This window comes from Barbus barbus (assembly GCF_936440315.1).
Source record: "Barbus barbus genome assembly, chromosome: 42".
Taxonomy (NCBI): domain Eukaryota; kingdom Metazoa; phylum Chordata; class Actinopteri; order Cypriniformes; family Cyprinidae; genus Barbus; species Barbus barbus.
The window spans coordinates 24,599,049-24,624,779 of record NC_136720.1 but is presented as its reverse complement, the minus strand read 5'-3'; the positions used below and the strand labels follow the sequence as shown (position 1 = coordinate 24,624,779).

The 25,731-nt window shown below is 34.6% G+C and overlaps 1 protein-coding gene across 13 annotated transcripts in view; it reads right to left on the bottom strand.

Annotated features, from left to right (window-relative positions):
• Positions 1 to 25,731, bottom strand: part of LOC306861242 (pleckstrin homology domain-containing family A member 5-like) — a 169,892-nt gene that overhangs the window by 43,136 nt on the left and 101,025 nt on the right. For all 13 annotated transcript variants that reach the window (XR_013783456.1, XM_079403405.1, XM_079403406.1 and 10 more), the window contains exons 4-7: positions 22,833 to 22,916; positions 11,714 to 11,834; positions 8,715 to 8,819; positions 4,307 to 4,379 (exon numbers count right to left, since the gene is read on the bottom strand). Coding sequence is in view for 12 of the 13 variants with exons in the window: in XM_079403405.1 (XP_079259531.1) it covers positions 4,307 to 4,379; positions 8,715 to 8,819; positions 11,714 to 11,834; positions 22,833 to 22,916 (383 nt within the window). In the remaining variant the exon portion in view is untranslated. The remainder of the gene's footprint in view (positions 1 to 4,306; positions 4,380 to 8,714; positions 8,820 to 11,713; positions 11,835 to 22,832; positions 22,917 to 25,731) is intronic.

The window sequence follows — 25,731 nt, the reverse complement described above, 5'->3', positions numbered from 1 at the left end:
AGGACAACAAAATCATCCTCACTACTTAAAGACATTTTGTATAGTTTTGCGATTTTTTTCGCAACAGATTAATTAAAACGCATCGGACTCAGTGTGCAAGGTCTCTGTGCGTGACAAATTTTTAAGATTGCGAATGCGAAAAAACGCATGCGAAAATTTCGGACTCAGTGTGCAGAGACCTTAACTGAAAAATCTGTATATCTATAAAATGTCAATTGATGTTTATTAACAGTTGTATAATAAGTGTTAAGTAGATGTTTGAATTCCTAACCCAAAATATGGGCGATATACATTCTTGTGATGCAAACTCAGCAGACTAACATGATTGCTATTCCTCTGCCATAGAGACCAATGAAAACAATGATATTTCAGCACTATGATATGCACTTGTCTTTTAAAAGTTACATGGAGCAAGTTTTTGCATTTTGGGAACATCCCACACACTGAGATCTGGAGCACAATGTGAGGCTCAGATCCGTGAGGCGACGTTCAGAAGTGAAGAAAGCCGCCGGTGGCTCACAGCAGACAGCGCGCTGAATCACTGACAGCAAACAAACACAGAGAGATGATCAGCTCTCTCGTCAAGATCAGACTCAGCGTGCTGGCTTTAGGGAAACCACATACTGATACTGCCCAAAAAAAAAATCAAAGCTAAGAGGAAGTTCAGCAGCAGATACAAAACTTGAACAATTCTGCACAAAATCTCAGCCAACATTCATTAGGACTGGAGCGGTAAACAATTGTTCTGGATATTTTCCATTAATGATTCCTTTAGCACTTTAGAGGAAGAAATATTTAGTAAAAAAAAAAATGATATACTGCCAAATGATGAAAGATGTTCTATAATACAAAAATGATGTGTTTACACACTTTTTAATGACTTTTCAGTCTTTTTAAAGGCGACATAAATACAGTAAATATAAAACAATACTAAACAAACAAAAACTACCATTCAATGGTTTGGGGATTGTCAGATTTTTTTAATGTTTTTGAAAGAAGTCTTCTTTATTTGATGAAAAAAGTCATATGAAATATTAGTACAACTTAAAAGAATTGTTTTCTATATGAATGTATTTTAAAGTGTAATTGCAGCATCATAAATTACAGTCTTCAGTGTCACATGATGCTTCAGAAATCATTATAATATGCCGATTTGCTGCACAAGAAACATTTCTGATTATTATCAATATTGAAAACAATTGTGCTGCTTAATATTTTTCTGGAAACCATAATACATAATTTTTTTATTTTTGTCAGGATTCTATGATGAATAGAAAGTTCAAAAGAACAGCATTAATTTTAATTAAAAAATCTTTTGTAACATTGAAATGTTACACACCAAACTGTTGAACATTAGTGTATTTTATTCTTTCCAAAATTTGATTTTTTTTTCATCTTAAATGTATTGGTTTTTACTTCCCAAACCTAGCTGACATTCAAAATGTCTTATTATTCACCACCTCTGCTCATTTTTATTTTTAGATAAAAGCAAAACTTTATTTTAATTGGCCAAATTTCATAATGCGTACAACGTGCACTGGTCAGTCATGTTAAACACGATGAGCGAATCATTATTTCATGTTGATTTTAACACATATGCCCACATATACACCACAGTCAGTGAAAAAGTTCATAAAAATCTGTAGAAACTCCATGTGTGATTAGATATCACATGCCGTACATATGATCTTACTGTGACCAAAACCAATGAGCTAGTGCACGATGAGTGTTGCAGTAGCAGCTGACACAGACAGGGGGCGTCAGTGACTCCTCTGCTCTCGGTGACATCGTTCGGTCAGGGTCGTTCAGAGCTTCACCTGTCCTTCATCACTGACATCCACATGCAACATTTAATCTGAGCCATCGATACGGACTCACAGAGAGATGGAGGATATGATCAGACAGTCTGAGCACGTCTGCTGCGTGGCTAGAATACTGCTCTGTCTTCTGTCAGCCAATAAACAGCCTCGGTCCTCATGGGTCCGGCTGTGAAAGAAGGATCTGATTGCACTGCCGGACTGCTTAATTGCACAATTTATGGAGATCTAAGCGAGCGTCCTCAAGAGACTTCAGCATGCAGCACAACCCATCCAATGAAACACCTTTGGGCTCAAACTGGATTTTGTCCATGCATCTCCCTCATTGTGTATACTGTGAGAGCTTATTATATAAAATACGTGATTCTGATTGGTCAACAACAATATTTAACAGTCAAATATTTCTGAAGTGCGCTAACTCTTGAGAAGCTAAACTGAAACTATTTAAAATTTATTTCAAAATAAACGTTTTATACTGAGTGAAATTATACTGAAATACAGCAAATATATACATCATATATATATATATATATATATATAAATAATAATATTAGATTAAAAACAAATGACAATGAGAAGTATACAAAAATTACTCTAATTGAAATAAAAATTGTTTTTGAAAAAGTTAATTGAAATAAAAATGAAATAAATATTTAAATACAAATAAATTTTAATTTTAATATTAGATGAAAAATAAAAATAAATAAAAAATTAGAAATGCAACTTTTTTTTTAATATTCTATAATATTCACACACACACACACACACACAAATTTAAATTATGTTTAAGTACTAAAATGACTAAAACTGAAACAAAAACAAATTAAGCAAATAATAATAATAATATTTTTTTAAAATAAAAAAATAAAAAGGCAAAGGCATGTAACAATTACTAAAAACAAATAAAAATAAAATATAAAAAAGTTTATTTAAAATGTGGATAAATACTAAAATAGCATATAAATAATACTAAAATAACACTGAAATAGTGACCACTGTCAATGGCAACGCTGCATAACTGAACAGAGAAACAAGTTAAGGTCTCTGCACACTGAGTCCGAAATGTTCGCATGCGTTTTTTCGCATTCGCAATCTTAAAAATTCGTCACGCACAGAGACCTTGCACACTGAGTCCGATGCGTTTTAATTAATCCGTTGCGAAAAAATTCGCAAAACTATACAAAATGTCTTCAAGCAGTGAGGATGATTTTGTTGTCCTCTCTCTTTTTAAAAAAAGAAAAAGAAAAAGGGAATATTGGGTCCATCCAATCCTTAGATTGCGCAGAGAGGAAGGAGAGTTCCACCTCCTTATCAAAGAGCTGCGGGATTATCCCGAGAGATTCAACGTTTATTTCTGGATGTCAGTGCCTCAGTTTGATACTTTGCTAGCGATACTGAATCCACATATTAAAAAGAAGACCACCAATTTCCGTGAACCAATTTATCCTGAACAGAGATTGTCTGAGGTATGGATACACACACACACACACACACACACACCGAACTGCTGCATCGGAAAGGTGCGCGCCAGGCATAAAAAAATAGGCTACAGCAGTTCTTTATATTCTGTATCTTTGTATTCCGCAATTTGTTTGTCATAAAGTGCTCTGTGCTGCAAGACGAAGTGTATTAATTTGTCTGACACTATTTTGGATTTTGGCTTTCGCTTGTACGGTGGCTCTGAATGGTCAAAACACCTTCTCAAAGCATCTCAAAATGCTTTATACGGATGCGAAAAACCCAAAAAATCGAACCCGATCCGAATTTGTTTTTGACGGACGAAAATTTCGGAGGCAGTGTGCAAACGTGATTGACAAAACGTGAGGTCGTATTTATTTTTCAACGTGCGAAAATTTCGGACGAAAAATTCGGACTCAGTGTGCAATGGCCTTTACATACGTTTCAACATTTATATCCATATATTCGTTAAGTAGCCGTCCATGATAAGCGAGATGTTCAGTCAAATGATCATAAGAGCAAAATAAACCTCATCAGGGTAATTCTATTGAGATAATATAATATCAAGATGACTGGCTGGCAGTAAACTATCTATTATGTAAGTTATAACTGACAATCGTAGAATTATTAAAAAAAGACTAATGAACTAGTTCTTTTTAACGAATCAATAAAAAAAACCCTCACATTTGAATTCCTGTGTTTGAACCAGTCTAATGACTCACTCACTGAATCACTCAGAGTGAACCTCAAAAGAAGCAAATCGAATCATTAATGATTCAAAATCACTCATTCAGATCACTAAAAAACTTTTGGAAAAGAACATTATAGTAGAAACCATCCATTTAGTAATTACACAGTGCTACGATTTGAAAAATACAAAGCATAAAACCCACAGATAGCAGTGCAAATGTGCCACTTGATCACATTACAGCAAAAGTCAACAGACAGTGCTCAGAGATGAAGTAATTCTCACACATAAACAGGAAAATCAGACACATTGGTGTGTTTGTAGACAGAGAAGCTTGACTCACCTCTATAGTAGAAGAGGCACATGTCAGACAGAACGAACCATCTCTTCTTCCACATCTTCATTCCAGTACTGTCCTGCAAAATCCAGCAGCACAGCAGCCGTCAATCAAACCAGCCGACCAATCACAGTGCAGCACAGAAAGCCCCACCCCTTTCCAAAGCATGCTTATTTTCCTCAAATATCTCTGCTTTGCTTGCTGCTGTTCTCCAGAACAGAAACTAAGGCGACTCATTTATTTGAGGCATGAATCATATTCATATTCCTCCCTCGTGTTTTACTGTTTGTTGTGTTAATGTTTGCACCGTGTAAGCATGTAAATTTTAATTCAGACAACAAAGCCTGATGATTTTGCTTGTGCTGCGGGAGCAGCTTTGATGGAGGATATTTGGGGAAAAGGAGAGACCACCTCTGAAGTCGTGTTTTTCGTGGAAACACACTGCTTTCAAAAGAACGCTGGCGCAGCGATCACACACACAAATACGCTCTCAACTTACTGATGCGCCCGTAACGCTTTATGTGTTCATTTCCATCTGCCTTTTATGAGAAGCGGTTGTGAAAAATGATGCAAAAGCACAAATGTGCTTGTGGAGTCGCGCATAGCCTGCATAAAAACACAGGCAGATGAAGCATTTGATGGATAAGCTTTTAAGTGTGCAGGCAAATCTCAGAAAACCTGACCATCAGCAACTAAATAAGCATCAAAACTGTTCAACTGTTCAATCCCCTTACACTGATTGGCTTCATCATTCTGTCTCCTCTCCACCAGTAAGCTGGTGTGTGGTGGGCGTTCTGGCGCACTATGGCTGCCGTCGCATCATCCAGGTGGATGCTGCACACTGGTGGTGGTCGAGGAGACACCACCCCTCACAATGTAGAGCGCTTTGAGTGCTTAGAAAAGCAGAAAAGCGCTATATAAATGTAATGAATTATTAATTATTATTATTATTAACTGATAGAATATTATATGTCATGCACTGTGTCATGTACTGTGATATAAACATGATATTTTAGTTTGTTTAATACATTAGAGTACTTAGGAAATGCATATCATTAGTAACTCATAAAGTAACTTTTTAATAAAAAAATTACCAAATTTAATTTTCATTTATTTCTTTTATTTAATTTTGCATTACGGTAATGAGCTGAATGTGCTTAATTGTGAGGAAAATATAGTTATAATGCTAAAAAAACCTCAAGGGTCCAAAAATATAATTTTCATTATGCTATATATGAATTTTTTAACACTAGAACTGCCATAGGGTCAATTTTACCCGTGGCTGTTTTTCAAATGTACATAACAGATTTTGAATGAAACATTCAAGTCTTTCAGTCATTGACTTTTACTAAAATTGTGTGATTTACAATCCCCTGTTGTTAAAAATTGTTTAGATAAAACCAGATCAAAAAACAGGGCATTATACCTAAAAGCGCCGAGCGGGTCAAATATAGCCACTATATAATGCCTGTATATTTCGCGCTGTCATTTTCTTGCCGCCTATGTTTTAACATTGTACATTGCAAGGCAACGCCTTTCACTCACTGAATTAGCAATTATCAGTTTCATAAATTAAGACAAAATGAGTAAAAGGCGGCGATTTATGGATGCTGAAAGGGTATAAGAAGCACTAAATACCATGAGCGATGGAGAGTCTGATGGTGAGGAGAGGAAAGCGTCCTGGGTTGGCTCAGCGCCTGATGGCTCATCTGACAGCAATCAAGATATGTTGCCTAATGTTACTCATATCATAGTTATGTAGCCTAATGTTACTCATAATTGTTCAAAATTTAGATTTAATTTTTGTTTTGCCATTTCTATCGTTCATTGTGCATTTCTGTGGTGCTATTTAGTCTGACCGTTTCCAGAAGAAATCTTTTTTAAAATCAGATCTATGATGTAATACCATTTTTTGATATTACCCGAAGTTTATTGGTGTTGTTCTCTTATTCAAATTATATAACTAAACAAATTAATTATTAATTAGGTGAAGCTGCGCTTGAATTTGTCATCCCATCATGCAGTGAGGTGAATTATTATTGCTCATCATTGTCTATTGGCTATTTTTGTAATTTAAATAACATAGGTTAATATATTATTTAATATGATTATATTATCATATCTTAATATATTAAATGACATAGTATAATATTACACCACCCAAATATGTATTTTCTTCTAATTCTCGCTGTCCGTGCAGGCTTTATTGACTGCTATGAAAAGTGATTAGTGGCCTGCATAAAAAAAGCCTTGAACATAAAACAGGACAAAAATATTTCATGACTCTTGACACTTCTTTGTGAAGACAGTGGCATATTACAGTGAAATAATATGTTCTTTAGCCATATAAAAACCCTGGCGGTTCTAGTGTTAAGTACATTAGAATATCATGGAAATACATCTCAGTACTGAAATGAAAACAAATTAATAAAAATATACAAATATATTTAATAAATTATAAAAAATATATATTTTATATATATATTTTATATACACACACACACACCTCAGAAAATTAGAATATGGTAAAAGTGTTCATTTTTTCTGGTAACTTAAAGCGAAAATTTCATATATTTCAGATTCATTACATGTAGAGTAAATTGCTTCAAAAGTTTTTTGTTTTAATTTTGATGATTAGAGCTTACAGCTCATGAAAGTCAAAAATCAGTATCTCAAAATATTTACATGAGAGTTTCAATAAATGACCATCCATACAGTATAAATTCCAGGTATCTCTTGTTCTTTGAAACCACAATAATGGAGAAGACTGATGACTTGGCAATGATCCAGAAGACAATAATTGACTCCCTCCACAAAGAGGGTAAGTCACAGAGGGTCATTACTGAAAGGGGTGGCTGTTTACAGAGTGCTGTATCAAAGCATATTAAATGCAAAGTTGACTGGAAGGAAGAAATTGGGTAGGAAAAGGTGCACAAGCAACAGGGATGACCGCAAGCTTCACAAGGAGTGGACTGAAGCTGGAGTCAGTGCATCAAGAGTCTCCACGCTCAGACATCTTCAGGAAAAGGGCTACCAAGCCACTTCTGAACCAGAGACAACGTCAGAAGCATCTTACCTGGGCTGTGGAGAAAAATAACTGGACTGTTGCTCAGTGGTCCAAAGTCCTCTTTTCAGATGAAAGTAAATTTTGCTTTTCATTTGGAAATCAAGGTTCCAGAGTCTGGAGGAAGAGTGGAGAGGCACAGAACCCAAGCTGCTTGAAGTCCAGTGTGAAGTTTCCACAGTCAGTGATGATTTGGGGGTGCCGTGACGTCTGCTGGTGTTGGTCCACTGTTTTATCAAGTCCAGAGTCAATGCAGCCAAGATTTTGGAGCACTTTATGCTTCCATCTGCTGACAAGCTTTATGGAGATGCTGATTTGCTTTTCCAGCAGGACTTTAGCACCTGCCCACAGTGCCAAAACCACTTCCAAGTGCTTTGCTGACCTTGATATTACTGTGCTTGATTGGCCAGCCAACATGCCTGACCTGAAGCCCATAAGGAATCTATGGGATATTTTCAAGAGAAAGATGAGAAACAGTGGATCCAACAATCCAGACGAGCTGAAGACTCAATAGTTCATCAGCAGAGCCACAGGCTGATCGCTTCCATGCCATTCCTCACTGATGCTGGAGTTTGTGCTAAAAGAGCCCCGACCAAGTATTGAGTGCAGAAATCAACATATTTTAAAGAACTTGAACTTTTCTGCTTTGCAAATCCTTTTTTTTACTGATCTTAGGAAATATTCTAATATTTTGAGATACTGATTTATGACTTTCATGAGCTGTAAGCTCTAATCATCAAAATAAAAACAAAAAACTTTTGAAATGTTTTACTTTACATGTAATGAATCTAAAATATATGAAAGTTTCACTTTTTGAAATAAGTCACAAGAAAAAATTAACTTTTTCACTATATTAAAATTTTCTGAGATGCACCTGTATATATATGCATGTTATGTATGTGTGTGTATGTATGTGTGTATAAGAAAATATGGCAGAAAGTGGTCATGAAAAAAAAAAAAAAAAACACCCCAAGGGTCCAAAAATCTAATTTTCACTATTTCATATTTTTTCCTGTTGATGCACTTCAAAGTACCACGATGCAAAGCAAAATTATATTAATGTATAAATAAAATTATATTTAGAAATAATAAGTCAAAATAAATTTTTTTTTAAATAAAATGGGGATTATTGATGAGAAATTGTTTTACTACTATATTACAGTAATGAGAATTTATGTCCTAATGTGTTTAACTGTCATAAAAATAATGTTTTAATGCTAAAAAAATAAGTAAATAAAAAATAAATTGCCAAAAATCCTACATACTTTTTTGTGTACATTTATACATGAGATTCTCTCACACATATGCAAAGGTGTATAAATGGTTTGTAGGAGCACCAGAGCCACAAACCTGTTTGTAAAGCCAGCTGTTTTTCACCACCGGGGCATTGGGGTTCCTCTTGATGGAGTTGGACCTCTTGCCAAAGTTGTGGACTTTCTTTGAGGACCTGGACAGCTGCAAACAGGGGGAGAGGAGAACATTCTCAGAAACGACACTCGTGAGGGCTCAAGCTTGCCTGTATACATTATTCAACGATGGAGCTGTAAATAATTACAACTTACTAGTTAAGTCGTTTAGCGCATGCGTTATGAATCGACAGCACTTATGAACTCTCGGAAAGTTAAAAAACACACGGACAACAATCTGAGGAGAGCATATCTGTCATTGGTCTCGCTCTAATGAGACACAATCATACAGATGAGCAAGGCGTTGATCTCTGGACTTCGATTGTTCATGTCCACCGACCCCTCCAATGATAAATGCTTACAATAAATCATCAGAATGAAAAACCAGTCTCATTTCATCATCTTAGCATCTTCTGAGACAAACTGACATTATTATCTGAGAAAATAATTAGCCTTATGAATGTAAGCGTTCATGTATTTATATAAGCATTCATTTAATTAATTAGGGAAAAATAACACGTTAAATTTATTAAGGCATTTAACAAACATTTAATGCCCCTGTATGAGTTTGTGTCTTATATTTATATAAATTCAATTCAACAACAGTTCAATAAATTAGAAGTTCATATTGTGTTCTATTTTAGACACAATATTGTCTGTTTTTGCTCAATTTTGCCAATGAAAATATTACCTATAAAGGCACAGCAGAACTTTTGTGCATCTCCGATCAACAGTTTATAAATAAATCCACATTTTGAACAAATCAGGTGAAACAATGATTTAATCATACAGAGAACCATTTACTTCATGTCTAAATGAATCAGCTGTTTGAATGAATTGAATGAATAAATGACTCTATGACTCAAGACATTTACTTTCACCTATTGGCAGTTTTAGTTTCTTATTTAGAGTATAATTTTATAAACAAATAAAATAACAATAATAATAATAATAATAATAAATTAATTTCAAAATTACAATAAATTAAGAAATTAATCATAAAAAAAACATTACATTTGTGGCATTATTTATGCAATTGTAAATGCAGTGTAAATGCATTCATGCCACCTAGAAGCTGCAATAAACGGTCTGTAAATATACATAAATACTAATTCAGATGCAGCTTCTGACATTTTTTTTCAATTTGATTTTGAATCAAATAAAATATTTATTTCTAAAGCTACTTTTTGTCTATTCGATACTTCTCATTTAACACAAAAGTGACTTTAATGACAAAATTTTTTTTTTTTTCTTTCTTTCTTTCTTTTATTTATAAAGCACATTTTAAAACCAAAAGGTTGACCAAAGTGCTGTACAAGAAATTGAAAACACAACAGCAATCAAAATATAAACAATATACAAAAAACATATAAAAATATTTTTTAACCCATCATAAATTTTTCAAATAAATAAGATTTACGCATAGATTTAAAAGTATGTAAAGATGGTGCTGTTCGGATAGCTACAGGGGGATTGTTCCAGAGAGTTGGCCCGGCAATCGCAAAAGCTCAGTCACCACAATGTTTCGGTCTGGACCTAGGAACGGATAGCATTTTGTGATGCTCCGACCTCACTGATCTCACCGGTTTGTGTAAAAGCAACAACTCAGTGAGATAAATTGGTGCAAGACTATTTAGTGATTTAAAAACCAAAATTAGTATTTTAAATTCGACTCTCAATTTTATCGGCAACCAAAATAGGAGAAATATGCTCATATTTACGAGTTTCGGTCAGGAGCCTGGCTGCTGCATTTTGGACCAGTTGCAACCGCTCCATAGATTAATAATTTATCCCATAATAAAGAGAATTGCAATAGTCCAAACGGGTAAGAACAAATGCATGAATTACTTTTTCAAAATTCCTTGTTGATAAGAACGATTTTAATTTAGCCAGACAGCGAAGATGGAAGAAACACGACTGAACTACACTATTTATCTGTTTGTCAAACTTTAGGCCCGAATCAAACCAAAAACCTAAGTTTTTTGCACAAGGAGTAACCCACCGATGCAAATAACCAAGATTATAATTACTAGCATTAAAAGCATCACTGGGTCCAAACAGAATTACTTCGGTTTTGCCTTCATTTAACATCAGAACATTTTCTGTAAGCCATATTTTTAGTTCCTGGATTCATGCATACAGATCTCCTAGTGCATTTACTCCATTTGGTTTAAACAAAAGATACAACTGTATATCATCAGCATATACGTGAAAAGAGATGCCATATTTCTTGAAAATCAACTCCAAAGGTAATATATATAACAAAAAGAGTCGGCGCCAAAATGGAGCCCTGAGGATTTTTGTGGGGGGGGGGGGGGGGGGGGGGGTTCTCAGCCAAATTTGATTTGGGCAATTAATTATATAAAAAAGTTGAATCGCTTAATTTATATATTAATAGCCCTAATTTATATATGTACATACTGTAAGCATATTCCTGTTCATTTATTTATTTGAGAAACGCTGGAATCCTGAGCCACAGCCATTCATGAATTGTTTATCTTGTTTGGGTGTTTGTGTGTTATACAGAGTTTAGGGATGTGCAAAATTATATTTTCGGTGGGTTGTCTGAATGACAAGTCGACTAGTCTTTTCAAAAGCCTTATATAATGAGTCTGATTTAGAAACTTCACAGAGACCATCCACAATTTTTTATGCAAGATATTGCATTAAAAATGCATGATGGAAACACTACGATTGAATGAAGGTGCAGAGAAAAACATCAATGATTGCTTGAGATGGATTTTTAACTAGCTGAACAACTAGTCACCCATCCATTCCCATTGCATTTTTATGATATTCTATATCAACTCAACATCACAGAGCGAAGGCAATGAAGCAAATATGCAGTAATGAGGACAGTAATTGTGTAACATGCAATTGATGCATGATGGGACAGTCCAATCTGTCATGCTAGAACTAGGGCAAGGTCAGTTAGTGACTCACTCTGGTTGTGGGGCTGCTGGGATGTGTGGTGTAGTCTGAGCCGCCCGTGTAGTTCGACGCTTCGCTCATGGTGCTGGTTGGACGTTCTTTCTTCTCGGCTGCTGGTGCTTTGGTCGCTGGTCTGGAAGAGGTGAGGGGAAGACAAGAGAAGGGAACATCACAAATTAATCTAATGTGCACATCATTCAGACTTATGGGAAGATTCTGGGTTATTTACAGTATGTACTGCATGCTGTCGACACCTACAGACAATAATTTACTCAAAAGCTTGTACAGTAAAAAAACTCTGAATGGAAGCAAAACAGAAAAGCAGTAATAGCTAGATACAGTAAACTGTTTTCTGCATGCAAAGTCACCATGGTTTATATACAGAAAATAATGTTTCAATGAAAAAAAATAAAAATAAATCAAGGGTCCTAAAAAACTGTTTTCATTATAAAATGTCATATTTCCTTTGTACAATAAAATATAAATATATTATATTTATTATAGTTTATATTATACACACACAATTTTAAATAAATATTTAATATTTCTATATTTATGTTCTATATAAATATAAATGTGTTAATATATGTATATGTATATAAATATAATACATTTATATTTATTCATCACATAAATATACATGTGAAATAAATACATTCTCAAAAATTCAACAGAATTTATATATTATGCATAAATAAATAAATACGGGTCCTTAAATCTAATTTTCATGAATTCTGTTGAATTTTTGAACATGTATATTTATGTGATGAATAAATATAAATGCAAACATATTGTAGAACACACAAGTCATATTTCAAGATTACTGCATATGAATTGGCAGGATTTTTAATCAATGCATTGAGAAAACATGACCGATTTACCTGTTGCTCAGAGTAAACAAATTCACACTTCAAAGCTACATGATGAATATTTGCATTTATAATTTATTTAAAACAGGAGTCATGAAGACTAACATATTAATTTAATGACATATTCTGTTGCCAGCATTTGTTGCAGGATTCAAAGTAGTTTTGCATGATAGAAATCTAGTTTGGAGCACAAATAAAATTATAAGAAGAACTGCTTCAACAAAAACTGACTGCAGGTCTATTTACAAATTCATAAAGAAGACTGTGACTGTGGGTAATCGACAGCAAGCCACACCTGACATCAGATTTAAAATAACCAGAAGACTCTGTGAAGGCAGAGAGATTGCTGTGCAGATAAATGAGGAAAGTTCTGGAGATTCTGCGAGACACTCGGGAAGTTCAGGCTTCTAAACAGCTGTTTTAATAAGCCAGAGCACTTCAGCATTGAGACAGAATGAGAAAGAGAGAAATAGAGACGACGCCCCATGCATCAAAGCAATTACTCCCTCCACGTCTCCGCTGATCTACTCCCACACAATTGACAACCTTAAATGGCCTGCCAGCTCCGGCTCTGACATACCGCAGACGCAGTTTATGACCCAGTCAAGCTGAAGGGCAAAAGCAAACCCAAAGCCAGAAAAACCAAGGTTGTAAAGCAAACCATCTTATTTAACGAAAGTGCAGAGAAAACACAATAAATACAGCCATAAACCCTGAAGTCCCACGGCACGCAGACACTCAATCGGGAGGCTCTGTCCCATAGGGTTGGCCTATATTTCCATGCTACGGTAGAGCGACGACGTCTAGGGAAAGCGCTGCTATCTGGAGCAAGGGAGAGGAGAGAACACCAGGGTAAAAAATAAGAGCTGTCTGGCTTCTGGGTCACGTTGCAAGAGGAAAACACGTTCTGTTTTACAAAAGGCTGAATACTAGCAGCGGTTAAATAGTCTGTTATTTGCGCCCCACAAACTGCATCAGGAGGTTAAATGCATGTTTGTGCATTTAAAGGGACGGTTTGTTCAAAACTGACTTCTGTTTCACGTCGTTTCAAACCTGTCTGGCTTTATCTCTTCAGTTGAACACAAAATTAGATGTTTTGAAGAATATCCTGGCTGCTTTTTTCAGTATAATGAAAGTGAAGGAGAACTGAAGATGTCAAGCTCCAACAAGGCAAAAAAGCATCATCAAAAGTGGGCCGTATGACTCAAGCACTGCATCCCAAGTGTGAAGAACAGACCAAAACTGAAGAAGCAATTCACTGAAAATCTTAACATCTGTCCCAGCTCTCTCATGGGAAATGCAGATGTCCAGTTTGAGGAAAAAATCATTCTGAGTTGGATCTTTTCTGTCATTCAGTTCGCTACCAAAAAAATAAAAAATAATAATTGAGTGGCCAACATTGAAATGTAATTGTTGTCCTATTTCACTTGTTTTAAAGGGGTTACAAGTTGTTTGAACAGAAATGTGTGTTGGAAGTGTGTGTACATCGTTTGCATGTGTGCTCGCCGTTTGACAAGCATCTGATTTTGCATTGGAAACAAACACAGAGACACTTTGTGAGATGGTCACAACAGTCGGCAGTCATGCACACACCAGCACCACGAAAAATACAAAACTTTACACAACAGTCCATCCCAGAGTCATTTAAGCCAGGACAAGGTGGAAAGACAGGTCAGGGTAGCACACAGATCCAAGTACGACCTTCCAGGCCGCTGATATCAAATTAAATTGAGCATTCAACACGGCTATTAGCGTTCATTAATGAATCTCTTCTCAAATAATGAACTTTAGTGTGCGCTCTGTAGCCACGCCGGCGGCTATCATTCAGCTGACATCTGACGGCGTCTTTAGAGGAAAAGTGGCAGGGAGTGTGAAATTAGCCCCATGTGGAGCGGCTAAAGCGTGCTGAATCCAAAGATAATTGACGGAGGGGACGTTCAGATGGGTTCGTGGGTTGGCTGGGCACCGGCTCGACTGGAGGTCATCGGCTAAAACATGTGAGTCATGCTAGGCTTTAAAACTCCCTGTGTGCCACCATTTGTCTCTTACGGCCTTCAACTCATCATTTTCATTTGCAGCAGCATCATTTGAGGAGGTTAAACTCGGAGGCCTGGAAGAACGTTAAGAAAATATCACAAAATTGGTGTCAGATTGTCTGCATGTGTCTGTTTAGACCTGCAATGTTAGGTCTGAAACATTACCGAGCGCTTGTTTTCAAAGGTTTTAAAGCCATCAAGAAATGTCACCTGTTGTATTTCTAAGTAAACTGAGACATTTAATGAGCAAAATGTGGGCAGGAGCTCATTTTGATAGGAAAAAAAGATGCCTATTTATGGTCGCTACGTTATGGTTGAAACATGAGAGAGATTTGTGATACAGAAATCAAAGTCGTTTCAGTAAAATAAGTGGAGCAAAGTTATATATTTTATATAAAATATTCAGATTTTTTTAAAACTTCAAAATAATGTGAATTAAACATCTAATTAAAAAAAGAAAATAGTCCATTTAGATTTCATGATGACTCTAATGACTGTAAAGTTAAACCGTACCGGTAAAACAGGACTTTGAAGCGGTGTTATTTCAATATCACTGATATTTTAGTTGTAAAATATTTTGAATTAGATCATTTTTATATTTTCTTCTACTTTATATGTTCTTAAATTGTATATTTTTTATAGTTTAGAGAAAGCTTCAGCAAATTTGTTATGCTTTTGTCATTTTTTTATTAAATATATCTATATAGTTTTTAAAGTTTATTGTTTTTCATTTCATAAGTTACTGTATTTAGTTTAGTATATATATTAGTGCTGTCAAATGATTATTAACATATAATAATATAATTAATATAATTTAAATAAATGATTAATATAAATGATTACTTTTATTTTGGATGCGATTAATCGTGATTAATCATTTATATTAATCATTTATTTATATATATATATAAATAAATACAAACACATGCATGTATATATATTCATGAAAAATAAGTTGTTTATATGTTAATTATATTTATACATAATATAAAATTTTCAAAATATTTACTGTATGTGTGTGTATTTATATATAATTAATAAATATACGGTACACATACATATATAATGTAAACAAAAACTTTTATATTGAATGCGATTAATCGCGATTAATCGTTTGACAGCACTAACACACACACACAGATAGACAGACAGATGTTCATATATATTGGTATTAGACAAATATTTATTATATATATTAAATTAGATAAAATATTTATATATATATATATAAATTTTCCTTTAATTTTTTTTCCATGTTCATTTTAATTAATTTAAATTATTTTATTTGTTTATTTTTATTTTATGGCTTTACTTTTAGTTAACGATGATAAACCTGCTCTGAATGCATCAATTGCTGTCCTACTTTGTATCCCAGGCGTTCCCTAAAAAGAGACAGGCAAAGCACCATTCTAGGTTTTTTGGGGGGTATCTTGGCCCTGAAAATCAATGCCAGAATGAGGATAGCAGGCCTCTAGGACACGTTCAGGAAGCAGCTGAACTTTCCCCGTCTTGCTTGCTTTCAGAACAACATTTTAGTCCCATTTAAGTGGTTTAATGCACGTTACTTTCAGGGACATTTCCAATGGTGCAATTTATTTTGACGGCAGTCATAAAAAGCTTCAAACTTAACATTAAAGAGTCAAAGGCCTGTCACTTAAAGCCAGAAACGAGCAGAATGGCATCGCTCTGGATCTGACGGGGGCCACCGGAGGCGCGTGTGTGTCGAGCCCCACGGCGCTGCGCGTTAATCTGCAACTCGTGACGAATGAGTGTTTCATCTCCGGCCAGCGTTTGACGGGACTGTTTACAGACTCGAAGTGCTCCGTCTCGTCGTGATGCGTGGGATTACGGGACCCCTGCCGAAGCGGCTGAGGACAACATAATTCATTCCTGACTGAGAGCGACTTCGACAAGGAGATTCATGTTTCACATTCAACGTGGGTAAGACAAATCGGGCGGCACACATAAATCTTGCATATCTCCACATTAGCGATGCACAGCAGGATATCAGGCAATACAGTTCAAACAGCACCTTGGGTTAGTGTTTGAGCAGAATTAATGAGACAGAATGGCAAAACAACCAGAGATGAATGGAGGCTCCGCGGCTCAAAAGAAGCGGGTGAGAGAAGAGATCCCTGCAAAGCGTTACCTGTTTAAAACAGGATGGACAAGTTTCCCACAATTCAGGCTAGAAAACAGAAAAAAGTAAAGAAAATGAACTGAATACATAGTCATTTGGGGTTTTGGAAACTCAAATTATAGTTTATACACACATTCAACAATGAAACCATCAAAAGATGATGATTAATGGCAAACCTACGGGAAAATCCAGCTAAAACTAGCGTCTGATGGTAGACGCTGGCTTTATATGGTTTTAGATGGTCATTAGTTGAAACCATCAAATGAAGATGATTAAGATTAGCTGGTTTTAACTGGATTTTCTAGTAGGGTTGCCGCCATCTCATGGTAGATGCTGGTTTTATCTGGTTTCTAGGTGGTCATTAACTGAAACGGTCAAATAAAAGATGATTAATGGCAAAATCCAGCTAAAACTAGATTCCGCTGGTTTCATATGGTTAGGTAAAGAATTAAAGATAATGTGGCAAACCTACTGGAAAAACCAGCTAAATCCAACATTTGATGGTAGACGCTGGTTTTATTTGGTTGAAATCATGAAATGAAGAAGGTTCTTGGCAACCCTACTGGAAAATCCAGCTAAAACCAGCTTCTGATGGTAGACGCTGGTTTATGTTTTAGATGGTCATTAGTTGAAACCAACAAATGAAGATGATAATGGGCTGCTGGTTTTAACTGGATTTTCCAGTAGGGTTGCCGCCATCTCATGATCCTGGTTTTATCTGGTTTCTAGGGGATCATTACCTACAAATTGTCAAATAAAGAAGATTATTGGAAAACCTACTGGAAAATCCAACTAAAGCCAGCTTTTTATGGTATGCACTGGTTAAAATCGTGAAATTAAGAAGATTAATGGCAACCCTACTGGAAAATCCGGCTAAAACCAGGTTTTATATGGTTTCTAGGTGGTCATCATGCTGGTGGGATCAAGGTTGACCTGGTTAGTTAAGCTAGATGACCAACGTGAGCTGATATGACTTGGATTTTCCAGCTTGGGAAACATTAGAGAAGAAATAAGAGAAATAATACGAGAAAGGAGTGAAGATGTTGTGGAAGAAATTATTATAGAGCAAAATTACTAGCCTCGAGATACTGGATCTATGACAGCACTGATCGACATACGGCTGACATTGTTTTCTGTTTAATTACACTGACGCTGGTAGTTTCCCCTAAACCCTGCCACCGCCTCACGGGTCTGATTCATCTCATCTGGACGTCTGGCAGGTCGTGACGTTGCTGAAGGCGACTCAATCTGTCGCACAACAACCTTCAGCTAAACTAGCTGTGATATACTGCAATCATAATGCTAATACATGCAGATACTTAATCAAGTTGTAATTATTATTAATATTTCAAATTGGGCAAATATTCAATTTCATGAGTGTATTTAGGATAAATAAAATTCTAGCTATGAACATTTTATAATCTGGATTTTTTTTTTTTCTAAAAATATTTTGTGCAAAGAAAAATGTGATGCAGAACTCATTTCCAGACAATAAAGCTAATAAAACTAATTAAAATAGTTATTTTTTCTCTCTGTTATATGAAAGTCCAATTGCAACGTCACATTTTACTACAATATCACTTTTTTTTACTAAATTTCAAATGCATTTTATGTTTAGATTTAATTGTTTTACCTCTAAACCTAGACTTGCTAAAATATAAAAATCAACTCTAAAAATAAAAAAACTGTTTTACTGTTATGATAAAAAAATTATTAAACTATTTCAAAATGTTTTGTGTGAAAAATATTTATAAAAACAAAAGGAATATTTTGTAATATCCAATTACAGCTGCACTTAATTTTCAAATTAAGTGTGCAAATATTACATGTATATTTGTTTGAACATTTTAAAACTTGGACATTTTAGAAGGTATGATAGTGAAAACCTAGATAGTGTGAAAAGTGTACTGTAAGAGAGTTTTCTAAAAGGAGTTGAAGAAATACCCAAATATACAGTAACGGCACGGTTAATGGTTTCAGTAATGGAGGGTGTCTGACGCTTTAGTCAGAGTTTATATGGCACAGCGAGCGCTATTATGGCACACACCGGCCTCATACATCAACAGAGTGCCATAGAATGAGGAAATATGAGGAGGGTGAAAAAAATTACTGTGCAAATTAATGAGCTTCCACTGTGACGATGAGAAACGAGGGCACTTCAGACCGAACGCCACAGACGTGTGCCGCCGTGTAGTAAAAGTGACTGCGTCTGGCTCTCGTAACAAGTGCTGTTTGAAATCACACGAACAGAAGTTAAAAACCGGGCCGTGAGCGAAGTGATGCTCCAGCGCAACCGTTAGGTTAGTACTGCATCTCCCACCTGCTCTTTTCTGACATGACTGTGTTTAATTACCACAAATAAGTTATGGACATCAATATATCAGGCAACCTTGGTTTAAAAATGTTTAAAATGCCATTTCCAATATTAAAAATAACACATAATTTGATGTCACAGACATTACATTTTGGTAAAAGACAATTATCATATAATGTATGTATAAACAATTAAATATTAAAGTATTGTTTAAATCAAAGCTTTACTAAAAATCACTAAACCAGTTAAAACAAAAATTGGTCCAGTGATTTTTACGAAGATATATATATATATATACATAACTTTTAAGGGACAAAAATAATTTACATTAGATTAAATAAAGTACAGTTAGTGTGCAACATGTTTAAAATAGTTAAAAATATTTTGGTTATATGAGAGCCCAATTAAATTTCACATTTTACTATAACTATATATTTTTACTAATTTTCAAATACATACCCACTAAACCCACACTTTCAATCTTAGGGTATGAAAAACCATTCTAAAAATGTTATTATTAAATTCCTGAAACAAAATATGCTATAATAATGACATGAAAAATAAAGAAAAAATTTATAAAATTGTAATACATTTTATATTTTAAAAATTATTTTGTGCAAATTAAAACTGTCATTTTAAAACTACTGTATTTAAAACTTATCAAAAAAAAAAAAATCCAGTGAAAGTCCAATTAAATTTTTTTACTGCTTTTTAAGTGCATTTTAAGCTTAGAATTTATTTAAAAAATACTATGTATTTCAGACGAGACATACTGCTATTTTCAGTCTCTCGTAAGTGGTTCACACGGGGCAGATGCATCAATCTCAACAACCGTCGATTCTCTGGAAACCTTCATTGTCCGGCTGATTAAGATGCATCAATGGCCTTAAAATGCAATGCAGCCTGAAACATGAATCTATGGCTTGACGACAAGGAGCTAAATGTCCAAAAATTAAATTTCACGTCTAATTAAAATTATACCCAAAACAACTCAATCTCTTACTTTCTACTGATTTCTTTTGCCACATAAACAGCAACCGTTTTCTCTCTAAATCTCTGCAATAAAGCAATCAAGACAAGCACAGGTCTCTGGAGCTCTGCGTTATCTTGAAGTAATGGAGATGGAGACCTGCGTGAACATCATGTCATCGTCTCACAAACGCACGCACACCTCCGAGTGAGACTTTCTCACATCAGAGTAAAAATAAGTGTAAATCTCATTAACATCGACTTCACAGAAAAGCAAGATGGAGGTGATAATTGAAACGGGTAGAAAAAAGGGTCTCGCCATCAGCAGCACTGAAACAGACACTGCCTTCTCTCATTATCTGCCACGCTACAGTTCAGTCCGCTCTCAAAACACTTCACATTCAGCTCATTACATCAATAATTCACCCAAAATTAAAGTACTGTCATCAGACTCACCCTCATGTTGTTTCAAACCTGTGTGATGTTTGTTCTTCAATAGAAACCTAAAGATGTTTAACTAAATGTTTCAAACTCTGAAAATCAATGAGGATGGATAAAAACAGCATTAGAAAAGCACTGAGCACTTCAGATCATTTATATACTATTAGAGTATTTATTAATACTTTTAAGTTTTATATTTTCAGTTTTCTTTTTAATTTCAGTCATTTGTGCTTTTGTTTTATACTATATGTGCTATTGTCATTTGTATTAGTTGGGGTTTATTTTACCAAAAATATAAAAATATGAATATATACATTAAAGCATATGGCAGATTTTAGTTTTATATTGCCAATTTGCTTTTTCATTTCATTTTAAGGTTAAGATATTTGTGCTTTTGCCACTGGTATTAGCTTTTTGTATTATTTTATTTTATATTTAATTTAATTTAATTTATCTTATCTAAAGTTTTAGTCACTTGTTTTATATGCCACCGTGATTAGTTTTTGGAGCTTATTTTACAAAAAATATTAATATATATACCTTAAAACTTCTGACCAAATTTTATACACAAATTTTATATATAACTAATTTTTCATGTTACCAAAAGTATTGTGAACATGTGACTGGTGTGTTTTGTTGCCCTGGTGTGTCCTATTAATTGATTATTCAAACAATAAATAGCACTAAATGTCATATATGCCATATTTTTTAGTAAAGTAAAATTTCAATTGATGTTTTTGTTCAAATATTTTTCAAATTTCTAACTATTTCTAATAATTTCTAATGATTTTTAACAAGTTTTAGATTTAGTTCACAATACTACCCACAATAATGTCAAGTCATACGGGCAACTTTTATAATGCTTTTTTGTCATTTTATCTCATCTTTGGAGGTTGAAAGTGTCTGTTGTACAAAAAAGAAACAGGAAACATCTTTTGTTTTCCACAGAAGAAACAAAGTCAAACGGTTTGAAACAATGCATGAGCGAACAAACCCTCCTGTCGCTCTTCTTCATCAAATGCAAATATCTGCTGCACAAATGTTTCTTTCCCAAACGAGTTCAGTCTCTCCCATCATCTGCTCAGAGCGAGAGGATCTGAGGTTTATCTGCGGCACTGTTTAGTTGCTATCTGTGAACAGGGACTGTAGAGATTGGATAAACGGCTGAGGAACGGAAAGAAGTGGTTGACTTTGCTAGAGGACGCAGGAGAAAAGAAAGGAGAAAGAGAGCGAGATAAAGACTAGAGATGTGTTTGACAGCGGTTTGAGGGCAATTATCAGGAGAGCAGCTCGTGTTGGACAGGAGAGGTGAGCTGTGAAGAGGAGCAGAGCTGGATAAAGTCAGGACTCCAGTCCGGATATACCGTTGCATAATCATCTTCCCAGCTCTTCATTAACTGCCGGCCTGTTAATTGCTAGTGGCTTTGTGTGAAAATGTGGGGGTGTGTTGACTATTTATTGGCTCACTCTTTTCAAACGTACAAACAAATAGTAACACGTTATCATTAGCAGACGGGCCGGGAATAGTAATGCTTTCGGATGAATCGCATTAAAAAGGTCAAGAAAACATTTATTTAACGATATGATGTTGGGGTTAATATGACCTGCAAAATAAGTGTTTATACATAAACCTAATTTATGCATTTATATAATATACATATTTATATATTAATGCATATTGCAAATACATTGTTTCATCCTAACAGCAAAGCAAATTCAAATAGAATCTACTTCATCAAAAATCAAAGAATTTATATTGTACATAGGTGCAAAAAAACAAATAAATTTAATTAATAATCATATATAAAATAATTATATTTTATATAATTATATAATGCACACTTTAAAAACACATAAAAATATATGTTTCACAAAATAATATATATATATATATATATATATATATATATATATATATATATATATATATATATATATATATATAATTATTTTATAATTATATATAAATATAAATTATAAAATATATAAATTTACATTAAAGCATTTCAAATTTACACTAAAGCATTTTCTCAATTTTCCCTCAAAATTAATCTATATAATATTCTGACCATATTTTTGTAAGATTCACTGAACTCATGAACCTATCAGCAGACTAATGGAAAATAATAAATGTGCCGTGTGACCCAGAAAAACAATCTTTTGACTTATTCTGAAATATGAATACTTTATCTCATTTTTACATTTCTTTATACCCCCTATTAACCAACATTCAATCCACCCCAAAAATGACTGTGCAGTACATTAGGCAGCATGAATGTGATTTCTGTGTGAAGTTCAGACAAAGCGCTCTGTTTCTGACTCAATGCTGCAGGAAACGAAGAGAGAGAAAGAAATGACTTACTGTTCGTTGACGACAAAGATGCAGTTGTCTTGCGAAGGAACGCTTGTGACGGGATGCTTGCAGGTCACCTTTCGCTCATTGTGACTGCAAGAGAGAAAAGAAACAGAAATTGTGGGAATTAGAGATATGTGAGACTGCTGTTCACACTTTGACACTCGATAAAGAGCCGTTCGATGATTGAACTGATTGAACGAGCCACGGGATTCACATGCTGCCCCGCTGCTAAACATCAGACCATCTGAACAAGACAACAACACAGAACACGGTCACAAACCGAGAGGAGAAAATGATGGCACTGTCTGCAAACTGTTTCGCATTCACTGTTTTATTGCACAGTCTACACTGGTAGACACATGCAGGATATTTTCTAGCTGTCACAATATTACACATGTAGAATTTAACTGAGGTGTTGTTATGTGTGTATTTGGCTTCTATATTACAACAGTACTGAGCATTTCTGGTTTATTTCCTTAAGTTTAAAAACAAGAAGTGAAATGAAACGAAAACCATAATGCGAGTAAAAAGATAAAAAAAAAAACAACTAACCTTTTTACTAAAAACACAAACAATAAAATTATTGAAATTAAAATAAATTATGTATAATATATAAAATATATAATATAGTAATATGATTGAATAAGAATAAATTATATATATACATATACATATATATACACACATATATATACATATATATATATATATTTTAGGGCCGTTAATTTAGATTAATTAATTACACAAAAATAACGCGTTAATTTTTTTTAACGCATTTTAATCGCACTTATTTTTGCACCGCGGAACGTTTCTCACTGGATGAGTTTCGACGGACCGATTATACTGGAGCACCAACTAGCGTCAGAACGGACTTGCGTTCGTGGAGACCGATCTTGGCTAGGGCTGGGTATCGAGTTCGATACTTTTTAGGCACCGACCGAATTGCCTCGATACCACCGAGTATCGAAAAACGTCTTGTCGTTCGGTACCAAATTTCGATACCTAAGGGGTTAATCTCATCACATCAGTGAGCCAATAAACCTGCATCACTAGCTGTGTTTGACTAGAAACGGCGACGTGCAGATTGATCAGTGTTTGACCTCCGCGAGAGCGTTTCGAAAGCGCACGCCCGGAGCAGTCTGCTCTTTAAATCGCGCGGTTTGTTTATTATACACAGACTGAAGCTCGCGTGACGTTCGCGGTCATTTCAGCGTCTGCCGCCTCTCTAAATGAGGACATTAACAACATCTCCAGACCTGCTCTGAAAGTCACTTCATGAGCATTTTACCGTTTGATTCGAGTAAAACTAACTCATCTCATATACACACAGAACTGTAAAGGTATTCCAGGCAACCCGTCAAAATAAAAGTTCGGTTTTAATATTAACGGTATTAATATTGTTCAGCAGACAGTACATACTGCTACTACTAGGCTACTATTAAAATTATTAAAACTTTTTTTTTTTTTAGTAATGATCACACAACAGTTATTCCATGTTTTAATTTTAATAGTAACCTCCCTTTGTTTGCCAGAATAAATAAACTTTGATTTTCAATAATTTAAAGATAAATTAAATTAATGTTTTATGTCTTCATTTGAAAACCAGATACAGAACACAGAATTTCTGAGGAAAAATAAAACATTTCATTAGGCTATTTTAAGAATAAATTTAAATAAACTAAGTTGTTTTTATGCATTCAAATAATTAGACATGCTACACCAGAATTTAATAACAATAAAACATATGGTGAAAGAAAATAAAACACCCACTTATGAAAGTGGATGAAGATTTTACATTTCTTGAAGTCTTTAACAACCTAGAAATGATGATTCTGTCTTGAGCTATGTGTTTTAAAATGAACATGCACTAATGTAAACGTAGCCTAACAGATGTGTAAACTGAAAACAATTTGAACTTTATTAAAATTATTTATTTATTTATTGTGTTGGATATATTTAGTTCCTTTGTGCAGTGGCTCAGGAGATGAGGCTTTGAGTCTGTATAAATATCAACAAGCTAAAAAAAATATTTTTTTCAGATAATGTAATCTTATTAAAACTGATTTTATAAAACTGGTATCGAAAAAAGTACCGTTCAGGAACCGGTATCGAACTCAAGGTATCGGTATCGAAATTTTTTGAACGATACCCAGCCCTAGTCTTGGCAAGCTTCCTTGGAAGAACGAACTCGGAAGGACGCGAGAACACAGAACGCACACTTATGAGAACTGAGATGTACTGCATTCCTGCTTAACTGACCGCATAGTCTCAGCATAAGAAACGGCCAATGAACAATAAATATTACAAAATGTCATAACTTATTAAAACATTTCATACTATTATAGATATTACTTTCATATAATTGTATTGTGTTTTATTTTACAGCGTTATATGTTTTACTGTTAAGATTCATTTTAATATGCCAATAAAAATGCAGACTTTCTCCGGGTCTTATAACTTTATTAAAATTAACCAAAACAAAACGATAAATGTTTACTTTCAACTTGAAGAGCCGTTAAGTATTTGTGAGAGCGACTTTAAAGCTTACAGGCTTCCGTACACCGGCCGCCCACAGCGTTTTCTGGGATTTCTAACGGCTCGATTCTCTCAAGTCTGCACTCGATGCATCCTCAGTTTCAAGAACATATCCGGGCACTTTCATGCATTCTCTGTACTTGCGTTCTTGAGAATTGGAACTGAACTTCGACGGTTAATGATGACGTAGAACGAGAACACAAGGACGCAAGATCGCTGAAGAACGCATATTGAGAAACAGACAAAAACAAACCACAGTGAACATGGACAAAGAAGCTGATGAGACCGCTTTGGTTGGCCCTGTGGATGGGAAATTTAAAAATCCATATAAAAAAAAAACTTACTTCTCACTGTTCTCAGGTCAAATATT